Raw genomic sequence first — 15,019 nt, forward strand, 5'->3', positions numbered from 1 at the left:
GGAGGCTCTCTACCCCCGCCCTTTCTCAGCGGGGCTGAGGCGCGCGCTTGCGCGGGGTCTGGGAAAGCGGAGCGTGCCAGGAGAGCGAGGCTGGGGAAGGGGGGAGGTGAGAGGAGAGAGGGTGGAAGGAGACGAGAGAACAGCAGAGAAGCAGGAACGGCATCTAGGGAGACAAGAAAGAAGGGCTGGGGGAGAGAGGAAAGAGAGAGGGGTGGGTGAGGGGGAGAGACAGTCATTCTTTGCGAAAACCCAGGAGGACAGCCCGAGCTGGAACTGGAACCCTAGCCGGAGCCGGGCACAGGAAGGCGGCCGCCGAGACCCGTCAGCCCTGCATGATGCGTCTCCGGCTCTTCTGCATCCTACTCGCCGCGGTCTCAGGAGCCCGGGGCTGGGGCTACTGTGAGTGCAGAGCTCGCAGGCAGGCAGGGTTGGGCCCGGGAGTCCGAGGTCTGCAGGGCGGGTCCCGCACCGCATTGCGGCTGGGTGGTCGCGGGTCTCTTCCCGGCCGGCGCGCACTCGTGCGCTTTCATCCTTTGCAGCCTCTCCCCCGCGCTCCGCAATGCAGCTCCGAGGCTGGCGCGCGCGCCCGGGGCTGAGGCTGGGCTCCGAGCTGAAGATCGAGTCGGCCCGGGCGGGGACTTGGGGCTGCGATCCTAGCGGGAGCGAGTGCCGGGTTTGAGGGTTGGGAATAGGAGTGGTACCAGTGACTCGGGCTAGGGTTAAGGGGACTGGGGCTGGGCTTGGAGCTGGCCCAGGGACCAGGGTTTGGGGTTTGCGGCTAAGGCTGGGGCTGGATTTGGGGGTTGGGATCCATGCAGTATTTGGTGAGCCTATACAATGCTAAGTTTGAACATGGAACTGGTGGTGCTAGGACTGGCTGGGGTTGGAACTAGGCCTGCATTTGGGCTCCATGCAGGTTTGCGGGTGCTGCTGAATGGTACTGAGGCTAAGTCTGGGGATGGATTGATGTCTTGGGGTGACTCAGGTTCTGAAAGATGCTGAGGTTCGGGATTGTGTTTTGGGGAGTACTGAACCCCAACTGGTCCTTGGGAGGGTCTGGCTTAGGGGTTCCCCCAGGAGGAGAAGGCAGCCTCCCCTCAGTCTGCAGCTGTTGCTGCAGGTCACGTTGAGCAGGTGGTTTAAGTTAGGGCTGGGTCTGCACTGGGGGGAGTGAAGAACGAGCGCCAGTTGCTCAGCCTTTGGAAAAGCCTTCTGGGCCTTTGGAAGGACTGGGAGGGGCCGCCCTGGTAAACATGTCTGTTCCTGCAACCCAGACGGCTGCGACGAGGAGCTGGTTGGGCCCCTGTATGCACGCTCCCTAGGCGCCTCCTCCTACTATGGGCTCTTCACTGCACCCCGCTTTGCCCGGCTTCATGGTGAGCACGGTGGTGCCCCACGGTGGGGTGAGGGACTCTGGAGGGCTAGAGGTAAAGGGGGAGCCAGTGGTGAAAACCCTTATCCCTTCTGTAGGCATAAGTGGATGGTCTCCCCGGATTGGGGACCCAAATCCCTGGCTCCAGATCGACCTAATGAAGAAGCACCGAATTCGGGCTGTGGCCACGCAGGGGTCCTTTAACTCGTGGGACTGGGTCACACGTTACATGCTGCTCTACGGCGACCGAGTGGACAGCTGGACACCGTTCTATCAGCGAGGGCACAACGCGGTACTCCAGGCTCCCTGCACACACACTTGGGGGACCTTCTCAGCTCTGTGACCTGGGCTGGGCTGGGCACAGGTTTGGGGGAGGGGGAGGAGGTGGTGGTGAGAGCACAGATGAGGAGCAGTGACTTTCACTCCAGGGGCTCAGTCCAGAAGGACCATCTGCTTGACGTGTGTGCAGGATATGCCCAATTGACAGGGTTTAACATACTTCAGGGTAGAATCTGGGAGAGCTTCTTGGAGGAGGCGACATCTGAGTTGACCTTTGAGGAAATAATGGGAGGACGCTCTAGGCTAGGGAAACTGTAGAGTCAGGAAGGCGGAGGAGATAAGGAGTGTCTGCCTTCCAGAGGTCGAGATTAGCTGGATGCGACAGCTGCGGGCTGGGAGGCTGTGGTAAAGCAAGCAGAGGGTGGGAACGTGATCACCCCTCTCCCCTTGCCTTTAGACCTTCTTTGGTAACGTGAACGAGTCGGCGGTGGTTCGCCACGACTTGCACTATCACTTCACGGCGCGCTACATCCGCATCGTGCCCTTGGCTTGGAACCCGCGCGGCAAGATCGGCCTGAGGCTCGGCCTCTACGGCTGCCCTTACAGTAAGGGTGCGGGGTTGTGGTGGTGGCGGGGCGGAAGACAGAGTCCCGCGGCCCCCGACCCACCTACGGTCCTTCCCGCAGAGTCCGACGTGCTGTATTTCGATGGCGATGATGCCATCTCGTACCGCTTCCCGAGAGGAGTCAGCCGGAGTCTGTGGGACGTGTTCGCCTTCAGCTTCAAAACCGAAGAAAAGGACGGGCTCCTGTTGCACGCCGAGGGCGCCCAGGGCGACTACGTGACACTCGAGCTGCAGGGGGCGCACTTGCTGCTGCACATGAGCCTGGGTGAGCTCGCGGCCGCGGCGCAGGCCCCAGGCTTTCCTCCCACGCCCCTTGTCGCACCTCCTCCGCGAAGCCGCGCCCCATTCCTTATCTTCCCCTTCCTTAACTATTTGGACCCATCTGCCTTCTTCGTGTAAAATTTGGTGCTTGCGAAACTCTGGACTGGGAATTAGGAGAAGCGGATTCCAGCACCCAGCACCTACCTGCGGTGTGACCTTGGACAAGCACTTCCCCCGTCAGTTTCCTCATTGTAAAAACATTGTATATATGTATACAGGCGCGCGCGCACACACACACACACACACGCACACACACACACACACACACACGCACACACACACACACTCCTGAAGCGTTGGTATTATTTTGTATCTCATTCGCTTTCCATAATATGCACATGATGAGGTAGAAGCCGCTCTCGTGCCCTGTTTTAGTGATAGGAAAAGAGAGGCTCAGAGAAGTTAAATGACTAAGTCCGTACTTGCCATTGGCCACCGCTCCATCGCAGGCTGAGGGTGGTCCGGTCTCTATGTGCCCACCCTCCCTGGCCGTCCTGGGCCTTGAGCAGTTCCTCCTCTGTGTTGTAGGCTGTTGCTCCGCCTCGGGGTTTGCTGGGCGGTAGGGCCCGAGGTGGGTTCTCCAGGTTCCCTGTCTGACCCCGGCCTACCCCACCCTCAGGCAGCAGCCCCATCCAGCCAAGGCCGGGTCACACGACCGTGAGCGCTGGGGGAGTCCTCAATGACCAGCACTGGCATTACGTACGAGTCGACCGATTTGGCCGTGACGCAAATCTCACCTTGGACGGCTACGTGCAGCGCTTCGTGCTCAATGGCGACTTCGAGAGACTGAACCTGGACAACGAGGTGAGCAAAAAGGGGAGGAGTCATTTGGTTAAGTGAGATGCTGGGTGGGCCGCTGGGGGTGGGGGGCACTTCTTTCAGAGGTAAGACTCTTGCGTTCTGAATATGCTATCAGGAGTTGGCAAACTCCCAGAAAAGCTTGGGTTTTTGTTGTTGTTGCTGGTGTTAGCATGCTGATTCCCGGGCTCCACTCCAGAGCTGCTGAGGTGGAGTCTAGAAATCTGGATTTGGGGGATCAGGCGAGATGAGAAAATTGCCCTCTCCTGGCCCTGATGTGCAGATGAAGAACCCCAGACAGGTTCATCGACTTACCCAAGGGCATGCAGCCAGTTTGTGGTGGGGTCAGGGCTAAAACCCAAGCCTCAGGAGGCCCAGCGAGCTTCCAGCTTCAATACCGATACTGGGGCAACGGTGTGTCTCAGACCTCAGCCTGAGCGTGGGAAAGTGGACGGCGCGGGAGCGCGAGAAAGGCACGCACGCTGCCGCATCTAGGGACGCTTACTCCTCACCCCGCCCGCAGATGTTCATCGGGGGGCTGGTGGGCGCCGCGCAGAAGAACCTTGCCTATCGGCATAATTTCCGCGGCTGCATAGAAAACGTCATCTTTAATCGAGTCAACATCGCGGACTTGGCCGTGAGGCGCCATTCCCGGATCACCTTCGAGGCCAGTGGGCTGGGGGATCTGGGAGGACGGGGCATCAAAGCTTCCGGGAACAAGGGAGTGGAGGGGGGAGGAGATCTTGAGCATCATCTAAAAGCCGAGGAGCCCTTTCCCTAGCCAGCTGCTCACGTTGTGGGCGGGGCATCACTGACTCTCAGGAGGTGCAAAAGGCCAGCTCCCCACCTTGCTCCCGCCTAGTTAAAAGCTGGGGTCTGGTCTCACCATCTCCTCAGTTATAAGTGAGGAGAATACGGTGTGGCAGCCCAGAGTGGCTCGGCCAGTGGTCACACAGCGCAGGGGCTGAGGAGGGACTTGAGGGCTGTTTAGGTATTATGTGGTCCCCCCTACCCCAACTCAGGAGCTAATCAGGTTCTCCTGAGATGATCAGAAGATAATGTAGATTACCGAGAAGAGTCCTGAGGGCTGATTTGGTGGCTGGAGACCTCTCCACACCCGGACGTGTTTCTGGGCGGGGTGGGGTTGGGGACGTACACCCAGGGAACCCCGCTCCTCACAGAGGCCGGGGCGGGGCATCCGCTTGGGTGCTGATGCATCCTCACTTGGGTCCCCAGGGTAAGGTGGCCTTCCGTTGCCTGGACCCGGTTCCTCATCCCATCAATTTCGGAGGTCCTCACAACTTCGTGCAAGTGCCTGGCTTCCCCCGCCGCGGCCGCCTCGCAGTCTCTTTTCGCTTCCGCACCTGGGATCTCACTGGGCTGCTGCTTTTCTCCTCCCTGGGGGATGGGCTGGGCCACGTGGAGCTGATGCTCAGTGAAGGGCAGGTCAACGTGTCCGTGGTGCAGACCGGCCGAAAGAAGCTTCAGTTCGCTGCTGGTGAGCAGAGGGAAAGGAAGGGGAGGCAAAGGGAGGCCAGAGCAGGGTAGAGAGCTAGGAGACAGCAGGCCTGGACTGAGGCCTTTGCGTACTCAGAGGGGTGAGGGAGGGACGTGAGGGAGCCCTGCAGGAGGTCCCAGGATGTAGACAGCTGGGAGTTGGAGGGCCCGGCAGATCTGAGGGACTAAGGCTGAGAATCCTGGTACTCCATTTGGAGGGTCCCTGTGGGTGTCATTCACTGACACCTTTTGACTCTGTCAGCTTCTGGGGTTCCACATAGTGAAGAGAGACATTTGGGGATGTCACTGCTCAGTGTGATAGATGTAAAAATGGGAAGCACAGAGGCTGCTGTTAGGACACAGAGTGGGGTTGCTGCTTCTCCACTCAAGACACTCTTCTAGAACACGGTGCCTCCCCCACCCACACTGTCCTCTTGTCCTGTCCAGGGTTCCGCCTGAATGACGGCTTTTGGCACGAGGTGAATTTTGTAGCCCAGGAAAACCATGCAGTCATCAGCATTGATGATGTGGAGGGGGCAGAGGTCAGGGTCTCATACCCACTGCTGATCCGTACAGGAACCTCATACTTCTTTGGAGGTAAGTGGAGGTCAATCTGGCTAGACCCCTGTCTCTGGGTGGGAAGGCCCCATCTAAGTCCACCCAGATAGGGCTACATGGAGAGCTTGGTAGCAGTAAATCCCTCTTGCCCCTCTGGGGCCTTGGGGACTGGAACGTCACTGTCACTGTCTACTGGCCCCCTTCCTTGCTTCCTTCCTTCATGGCTGGCTCTCCCTTGGCATCCCCCTGGGGGAGGGTCGCTGGAGTCTACCCTGGGGAGGGCCTCACAGGGGTGGTTGCTCCAGGTTGTCCCAAGCCAGCCAGTCGATCGGGCTGCCACTCCAACCAGACGGCGTTCCATGGCTGCATGGAGCTGCTCAAGGTGGATGGTCAACTGGTCAACCTGACTCTGGTGGAGGGCCGGCGGCTTGGATACTATGCTGAGGTCCTCTTTGACACATGTGGCATCACTGATAGGTATCCAGAAGCCCCTCTCCCTCCAAGAGGTGACCCCCTCCAAAGCCCTCTTCCACGGTCTCCCAGTGATGGGAATGGCCTTTCTCAATGATCTCCCTTCTGGTCCCAGCTCCTGAGTCTCCCACCTGGGGATGATTGCTTCTTGACCTCTCACCTCCCGGTTCTTCCCTTAAAGTGTCACATGCTCAGAATGGAAATGAAGCATCTGGTTTTGGTCCTAGAGGGTTTTCTTTGGTGGGGAGGTGAGGATGGGGATATAAGGCATTATTAATTCCTTTGGGGAAGAGGCAACAGTAGTACTTGAGCCCTGAGGCCTGCCTCATGCCCCAACATTTAGGCTTCTACCTGGCTACTTAGGTGGAGTATGTTAGGTGCGTTCTGGTGCTCTCAGGACCTGGGACTGAAGCCTGTAGGGGTCAGACCCTACTCTGCAGCTCCCCATAAGGCTCCTTCCCTGCGTGCTGACCCCCTCCCATAGGTGCAACCCTAACATGTGTGAGCATGATGGTCGCTGCTACCAGTCTTGGGATGACTTCATCTGCTACTGTGAACTGACAGGCTACAAGGGGGAGACCTGCCACCAGCGTAAGCCAGCTGGGATGTGGGGGAGAGTCTGGGGGAGAGTCAGGAAGTGTCTGGGGATCATGAGGCTGCTAAAGATGACGGGGCTGACCCTCCTAGCCCCCAACCCCATAACTACCTTTTCCCCAACTCACCACCCACCAGCTTTGTATAAGGAATCCTGTGAGGCTTATCGACTCAGTGGGAAAACTTCTGGGAACTTCACCATTGATCCTGATGGTAGTGGCCCCCTGAAGCCTTTTGTGGTGTACTGTGATATCCGAGGTAAGTGGCTCTGATTGAGGGGTGATGGGCAGTGGATGATGAAGTGTGGGAGTGTAGGGGGGAACAAGGAAGGATGGAAGGGTGGACTGGAGCCAGTAAGATTAAACGGTGGAGGGGTAAAGGAGGACAGTGTGGGAAGGGAACACTCAGGAGTTTGTAATCTAGCCTTGCAGCTAGATCTCAGCTTCCTGATCCATCCCAGCTGTCTCATGGCCGGTCTATGATGTTGGAGACTTAGAGCTGGGCTGGAATGGAGCTTCTGGCCTCGTTTATTGGCTCTGAATTGCAGTAGTGGTGCTGGAGGCGGGTAGGGAGGTGGGTAGAGAATGCTTCTCTCCAGCCACAGCTCTGCCTCGTCCCTCCCCCAGAGAACCGGGCATGGACAGTTGTGCGCCATGACAGGCTGTGGACGACTCGGGTGACGGGTTCCAGCATGGAGCGGCCATTCCTCGGGGCTGTCCAGTATTGGAATGCATCCTGGGAGGAGGTCAGTGCCCTGGCCAATGCTTCCCAGCACTGTGAGCAGTGGATCGAGTTCTCCTGCTACAATTCCCGGCTGCTCAACACAGCAGGTTAGGGCTGGGGTGGGGAGGGCAGGGTGAAAGCTGGAGGAGAGACCCATGGGGTCTGGGAGAAGAGGACCAGAGGGCTCAGGAAGTGGTCTGTGCTGGTTGAAAGGGTGAGGGAGGAGCCCTGAGGCTAATGGAGGGCGGGGCCTGGAAGCTGCCTGCCCTTCTTCCCCAGGAGGCTACCCCTACAGCTTTTGGATTGGCCGAAATGAGGAGCAGCACTTCTACTGGGGCGGCTCGCAGCCTGGGATCCAGCGCTGTGCCTGTGGTCTGGACCGGAGCTGCGTGGACCCTGCTCTGCACTGTAACTGTGACGCCGACCAGCCCCAGTGGTAAGGGGGGCAGAGGAACAGGGCTTTCAGGATGCTGGGGGCTGCTGAGCAGCAAGGGCTGAGCCGCCGCATCCCCATCCCCACAGGAGAACCGACAAGGGCCTGCTGACCTTTGTGGACCATCTGCCTGTCACTCAGGTGGTGGTGGGGGACACGAACCGATCCAGTTCGGAGGCCCAGTTCTTCCTGAGGCCTCTGCGCTGCTACGGCGACCGTGAGTGGCAGAGCCTTTTCATGTGCCCTCGCAGGGTCGGCTCTCTAGTTCCAAAGCCCTGACTCACTGGGTGTATGTGTGCGGGGGTCTCCAGGACACCCTGCCAGACACCCTGGCTCCAGCTATGACATGCCCACGCCTGTTCCTATGCACCTGCACCTTCCTCTCTTTCATGACACGCCTTAGTTTTTCCCTGGGTTCCCCCAGCTGTCCCCCTTTGCCCTGTCGCCTGCCTCCCGCCCCACTGACAAGGCCTTCCTCCATTTGGTTCTGTAGGAAATTCCTGGAACACCATCTCCTTCCACACTGGGGCTGCACTGCGCTTTCCCCCAATCCGGGCCAACCACAGCCTTGACGTCTCTTTCTACTTCAGGACCTCGGCTCCCTCAGGAGTCTTCTTAGAGAATATGGGGGGCCCTTACTGCCAGTGGCGCCGACCTTACGTGCGTGTGGAACTCAACAGTGAGCAAGCAGACACTGGGGGGATGAAGATCCCTGGGGAAGACATGGGGTGGGTGGAGGCTGGGGTAAGTGGCAAGGCCAGATGCCCCTTTGAAAGGCAGCATGGGAGGGACTTTAGATGGGCCTGGCTTCTAGACCTAGCTCCATCTCGATAGCTGGCTTTGTGACCCTGGGCACCCACTTGGCCTCTCTGGACCTTTGGCCCCGAGTTGTGAGTGAGGAAGCTGGACTCCTGTGGGGTGGCCGGGGGTGGGGGGCGGGACTCCAATTTGATGAGCTATGCTTCTAACCTGAGGTGGGGCTGGGAAGCTGGCTCCAGGGATCTGGGAATGTGGGAGACCAGAGCTATGAGGTTTTAAGCACTTCATGGGTTTTGTCCCAGGCTGTAAACAGATTGGGCTTCTCAGGTGGTGCAAGCTAGTAAAGAATCCATCTGCCAATGCAAGAGACATAAGAGACAGGGGTTCAATCCTCTGGGTCAGGAAGATCCCCTGGAGAAGGAAATGGCAACCCACTCCAGTAATCTTGCCTGGAGAATCCCATGGACAAGAGGAGCCTGGGGAGCTCCAGTCCACGGGGTCACAAAGAGTCTGACATGACTGAAGTGACTTAGCACGCCCACACGTAGACAGATTGGAGGGACAGTCAAGGAGCTCCAAAGAGCAAAGAAGAAGGGCTGTATCGACCCTGTGCGGGTCCTGGGAGCTCTGAGTCCTCTCCCCTCGCCCCCCACACTGTCCAGCATCCCGGGATGTAGTCTTCGCCTTTGACGTGGGGAATGGGGATGAGAACCTGACAGTGCACTCAGACGACTTTGAGTTCAACGATGATGAGTGGCACCTAGTCCGGGCGGAAATCAACGTGAAGCAGGCCCGGCTCCGCGTGGATCACCGGCCCTGGGTGCTACGGCCGATGCCCCTGCAGACCTACATTTGGCTGGAGTACGACCAGCCCCTCTATGTTGGTGAGCAGCGACCTGGAGGCAGGTCTGAAGCCTCTGTCACCATCCTACCCTCTCGAGGCCACTCTCCTTGTTTCCAGGAACCCCATCTCTTAGGTCGCAATCCCCTCAGCCTCACAGTGAGCCGAGGCCCACCCTTCCTCTCCAGTCCCTGGCATCCGGTCCATTCTTCTAGCCCTTCACTGCCTTTGCAGCCCCAGTACTTTCCCCTGTCTCTGCTCTACACCCATCTCTCCACCTGCCCACCTTCTCCCCAGGATCTGCAGAGCTCAAGAGGCGGCCTTTTGTGGGTTGCTTGAGGGCTATGCGTCTGAATGGAGTGACTCTGAACCTGGAGGGCCGTGCCAATGCCTCTGAGGGTACCTCACCCAACTGCACAGGCCACTGCGCCCACCCCCGGTTCCCCTGTTTCCATGGCGGCCGCTGTGTGGAGCGCTACAGCTACTACACCTGTGACTGTGACCTTACGGCTTTCGATGGGCCATACTGCAACCACGGTCAGTGCTGTTGGTTATGGGAGGAATGAGCCAGACAGCATAATGGGATGTAAGGAGGGCGAGGAAGGAGGGAGGACACAGTGTCAGCATTGGGGAAGACTGTGGTCATCCTGGGCTCCTGAGCTTTGAGCTGGGCTCTCCGGCAGCTGAAGCTGCTGGGTGATTCCAAAGGAATAAAGCGGGACAAGGAAGGATGGCACAGCTAGCTGGCACTACAAAAACAACAGCAACAAAACAAATAACTTCCCCATCTTCCCACTGTCACCAAGGGAACCCAGGTTACCCCCCTTGCAAGCATATCCCCATCAGGCTGCACGACGCCCTCCTATGCCATTTCCTAGTTGACAATCGCTGCATGCCTAAAACATGTCTACAGCCTGGTTCTCGGTTAAGGAGAGCCTTGACATTCACCATAGCAAGATTCTGCACATACACCAAGACCACATCCTCCCTAAGGCTGGTCTAGGAGGATGCATGAGCAGGTAGGTCACTGGTGGGAGAAGTCTGGTGAGGTAGGAAGACACAGGGACTAAGGGACTCATAGAAGCCCTTTGGTCTTGGTTTAGAAGTGTGAGTAGTGGCAGGTGGGCTTGTGGTATCTTGATTCTAATTCTGACCCTCCACTTACTATGTATCCTCAGGCAAGTCACTGCCCATTTCAGAGCCTTGCATTCCCCATCTGTAAAGCGCAGGGGTTGGATCAGATGATCTTTTACATTTCTTATGATTTTAAGATTCCATTCCATGACATAGGGCCTCCAGGGGACCTAAAAGTGAATGGAGATGGGTTGTGGTGTAGCAGAAACTGGGGACACGTGCCAGACCTGTGTGTGGATGACATACATAGCATCTGGAGGGGGAGACGGGCCCTGACTTCACTACCTCTGCCTCAGACATCGGCGGTTTCTTTGAGCCTGGCACCTGGATGCGCTATAACCTCCAGTCGGCACTGCGCTCCGCAGCCCGCGAGTTCTCCCACATGCTGAGCCGGCCAGTGCCGGGCTACGAGCCTGGTTACATCCCCGGCTATGACACTCCTGGCTACGTGCCCGGCTACCATGGCCCTGGGTACCGTCTGCCTGATTACCCGAGGCCAGGCCGGCCGGTGCCAGGCTACCGCGGACCTGTCTACAACGTCACTGGAGAGGAGGTGTCCTTCAGCTTCAGCACCCAGTCTGCCCCCGCCGTCCTGCTCTATGTCAGCTCCTTTGTGCATGACTACATGGCCGTGCTCATCAAGGAAGACGGTGAGTTCCCCACGGCTCTCGCCCTCCACTCCAGCTTCCTCTGGGTGCCCCCCATTCTCATAACTATTGACCAATACTAGGACTCAAGTGCTCTTCCAAGGTGGCGGCTTCGGTGGACTTCTCTGGTGCTTCCAAATGCAGGGGCCACAGGTTCCATCCCTGGTCAGGGAACTATGATCCCATAGGCAGCATGGCAAAGCCAAAAAAAAAAAAATGGGGACTCTGGGAGCTGAGGGGTGACCCCCCTCTTCCTTGTCCCCACCCCACAGGGACCTTGCAGCTGCGCTACCAGCTGGGCACCAGCCCCTATGTGTACCAGCTCACCACCCGCCCTGTGACGGACGGCCAGCCCCACAGCGTCAACATCACCCGGGTCTACCGCAACCTCTTCATCCAGGTGTGTGCCGGGGGAGGGGACGGGGGAGGCAGGCTGCTTCAGATCATAACCTCACCATCAAGGTTGTGGCAGTGGGAAATGGCAGAGTTTAGCATCTGTAGAGCACATTCCAATGTACAGAGGATGTTCACGTGTTGTATCATGGGACCTCACAATCGCCCTGTGAGGCAGTTCAGGTAGGCAGCTCTTCTTACCTTAATTTGACTAGTCACAAAAGGGGCTCCGACAGTAAAGTGGTTTTCCCAAACCACCATAAGCTGCAAAGACGGGGCTCAAAACCAGTTTGTGAGGTTTTTAATACCAAATGCTATGTCTGGGCCCAGGATTTGGCCACATGGGACTGATCTCGGACCCACCACCAGTTGGAAGAAGAGAGTCCCAGCCTGGTCTGGGCTATGTCTACTGCTGGTTCTCCCTCTCGTCTCCTTTCCCCTCCCCACTCAGGTGGACTACTTCTCCTTGACGGAACAGAAGTTCTCACTGTTGGTGGACAGCCAGCTGGACTCGCCCAAGGCCTTGTATTTGGGGCGTGTTATGGGTAAGCTGGGGCTAAGACGGCATTTGGGGTCAGGAGCTGTGGACTCCTCTGGAGTCCAGAAGAGGGTGAAGGATGGGGAGTGGCAGGGAAGGTGCTGCTAAAGAGAAGTGGGAACCTCAGGGGTGGTGAGAGGGGCCAGGGCTGTTAGGGGGTCCAAGCCCCTTTCTTTCTGGGCTGCTTCTCCCTCAGAGACTGGAGTGATTGACCCAGAGATCCAGCGCTACAACACACCAGGTTTCTCGGGCTGCCTGTCTGGTGTCCGATTCAACAACGTGGCTCCTCTCAAGACCCACTTCCGAACGCCTCGACCCATGACCGCGGAGCTGGCCGAGGCCCTTCGTGTCCAGGGAGAGCTGTCTGAGTCTAACTGCGGAGCCATGCCACGTCTCGTCTCAGAGGTGCCCCCTGAGCTGGACCCCTGGTATCTTCCCCCAGGTATGTCCCCAGGGACACAGAAGAGGAAGGGAAAAGAGGGACAAGAGGGAAAGGAAATGATTCTTAATTTGCAGGAGGCTCCTCCTAACTGGTGCTTTCTCTTTTTTTCAGACTTTCCGTACTACCACGATGACGGATGGGTTGCTATACTTTTGGGCTGTGAGTGGCACCGTCCCTACCCTGACCTCTCATTCTACCCTCTAGCTGTCAGCCTTCCCTCCCTGTCCCGTATCCTCAGGCCTGAGGGGTACTGAAGGCACTTAGTATATGGTGGTGCCAAGAACCATGAGACAGGCCATGCTGAAGGTAATTGATAATCAGCTTGGAGATTTTTAAATATTGGCAGATTCTATAGATTTTAATAGAAATGAAATAGTAAAACTGGGCCAAAGTTTTTACAGTGATGTGCCTATCACTGCCTGACTCAATATACCATTTTCACGTAGTGGTAGTCCATTGCTGGTCACGTCTCTGACTTTATGACTTTGTGAATCAGATGATGTTCACTTCATGATGAGCAGCTTAAGTCATATGCTCCTCTCTTGGGTCATGGCCACACGTTCCCACCAAAATCAGGGGTTTAATATCTAAAAGGTCCCAGAATTAGGCAGGAACTGTGTCTTAAAGGGAGTTTTACTGCACTATAAAAGGATACATTTTATGGTATGTTAACTATATCTCAATAAAGCCATTATTAAAAAAAATAATTGGGGCTAAAGCTAAGGGATGAGGAAACAGGGGTAGACTAAGATCCAGAAAGATGAGAAACTGGAGTAAGTACCAGGGATGTCGAAAGAGAATATTAGAAATAGGACAGAATTCTATTATTAGAAAGAGAAATTTATTAAACATTACATGTACCATATGAGAAACAGAAATTCTAATATTAGAAACAGAATAGAAGCCAGGACTTTAGACCAACCAGACACATCAAGAATAGCTTGATGTGGTTGTACAGCTGACGCTGTTGGACACATATGCTTTAGGCCAAAAGGATACACGTGTGTCTGTGTATAGGTGAAACCTCAAAGATCTGCCCTCAATTGTTCCTTTTTTCTCTTTCAGTTTTGGTGGCCTTCTTGCTGCTGGGACTGGTGGGAATGTTGGTGCTCTTCTATCTACAGAATCATCGCTACAAGGGCTCCTACCACACCAATGAGCCCAAGGCCACACATGATTACCACCCTGGCAGCAAACCTCCCCTGCCTACTTCAGGCCCGGCCCCAGCCCCAGCCTCAGCCCCGACCCCGACTCCGACACCAGCTCCCACCCAAGTTCCAGCTCCAGCTCCAGCCCCAGCCCCAGCCCCAGCCCCAGCGCCTGGCCCCAGGGACCAAAACCTACCCCAGATTCTGGAGGAGTCCAGATCTGAATGAATCAGGAGAGGGGCTTCAAGGACCAAGCCCGTCTCCTCCGAATTCCCCAATCCTGCCTCCACCCCATCCTTGCAGGGACATGTGGCTCCTCTTAGCTGGCTCTGCTCATCTAGAGGATTTCCCTCCTGCCAAGTCTGGTGGGCAGAGCTACAGATGGGACCAAAGGGAGTGGCTGAGCCTCACTGCCTAAAACCAATGCCCTGCCCATCCCCATTTCCCCAGGCTCCTGGTTGTTTGCCTGCCCCAAAGAAGCCTCGTGGGGTTGGCCCAGGCCTTTCCTGCCACCCCTGTCCCAGCTGTGGCCAGGGATTAACACCAGAGTGCAGGGGAGATTAACCGCCTCCCTTCAAATATTCAATCTCAGCAGGGACAGATGTGTGGGATTGCAGGGGCGCCCAGGGCATGGGGGGAGGCTGCTCAATCATACCCCCCAGCCTCCCCCCTCCCCTGCAGAACATCTTCCACCTGCTTCCCCTCAGTTGGGAGTTGGGGAGGGCTTCATTGCTGCCCCCCCACCCCCCTTTTTTGTTTTTTACAGAGACCGAGAGGCCTCAGTTTAGCACCTTAGTACCTCCGCTGCTTTACACGCTTTAGCCAAAGCCATAAAAAAACTTGCAATGTAGAGAGAATAATGCAGACACACTGACTAGCCAGCCCTCTACTCCTCCTCCCTCCTCCAAGATATGCAATAGCCTTGGTGCCTGTCCAAAGGCTTGGCCCCCCCCCTCCAATGCATGAGGAGCCCTCTTTCCTCCGCTCAGAGATGCTGCTTCATTTGTCCAGGAGGTCGTCTTCTTTATATATATTTTTTGTTGCAAAGTCTCTCTCTAGAGAAACTATATATATCACTCTAATTTTTTAAAATTATCAGTTTATATATAAAAGACAAAATCAATGGACTGCCCTGTGCCCGCCCAGTGTGCTTCTCCTGTGCTGGAGTCTCACGAGGTCTGCTGGTCACTCACCCAAGCCTGATCCAGCCTCCACTCTGAAGCTGTGCTCTCAGACTCGGAGCTGTTCTAATAAAGCAGAGTGACAGAGCTCCAGTCTGTGTGTGGTAGTTGGCGGCGTGGCTAGTGGATAAGTGGGATGACTTTCAGGGAACTAATCTGATAGCTCCAGAATCTCTAATGGGGAGCACTCAGAATTCCGGCATCACCTGCTAAAAGGCTGCTTGGTTCTTGCCAACCCCCTGCCCCAGATCTCCCCCAACGCTGG

General features: G+C 56.6%; 1 protein-coding gene across 1 annotated transcript; it reads left to right on the forward strand.

The window, feature by feature from the left end:
* Positions 1 to 38: 38 nt before the first annotated feature.
* On the forward strand, positions 39 to 14,842 carry CNTNAP1 (contactin associated protein 1). The gene is made up of 24 exons (XM_043904655.1): positions 39 to 399; positions 1,275 to 1,376; positions 1,471 to 1,664; positions 2,109 to 2,256; positions 2,338 to 2,541; positions 3,217 to 3,401; positions 3,919 to 4,062; positions 4,632 to 4,893; positions 5,340 to 5,489; positions 5,756 to 5,927; positions 6,406 to 6,512; positions 6,654 to 6,773; positions 7,142 to 7,345; positions 7,518 to 7,674; positions 7,761 to 7,888; positions 8,165 to 8,350; positions 9,093 to 9,314; positions 9,569 to 9,808; positions 10,702 to 11,055; positions 11,325 to 11,452; positions 11,897 to 11,990; positions 12,180 to 12,425; positions 12,537 to 12,584; positions 13,491 to 14,842. The coding sequence occupies exons 1-24, from the start codon at positions 333 to 335 to the stop codon at positions 13,799 to 13,801; spliced, it is 4,173 nt and encodes a 1,390-aa protein (XP_043760590.1). The 5' UTR covers positions 39 to 332; the 3' UTR covers positions 13,802 to 14,842.
* The last annotated feature ends 177 nt before the right edge of the window (positions 14,843 to 15,019 follow it).

Source organism: Cervus elaphus, chromosome 5 (assembly GCF_910594005.1).
Source record: "Cervus elaphus chromosome 5, mCerEla1.1, whole genome shotgun sequence".
In the NCBI taxonomy this organism is placed as follows: domain Eukaryota; kingdom Metazoa; phylum Chordata; class Mammalia; order Artiodactyla; family Cervidae; genus Cervus; species Cervus elaphus.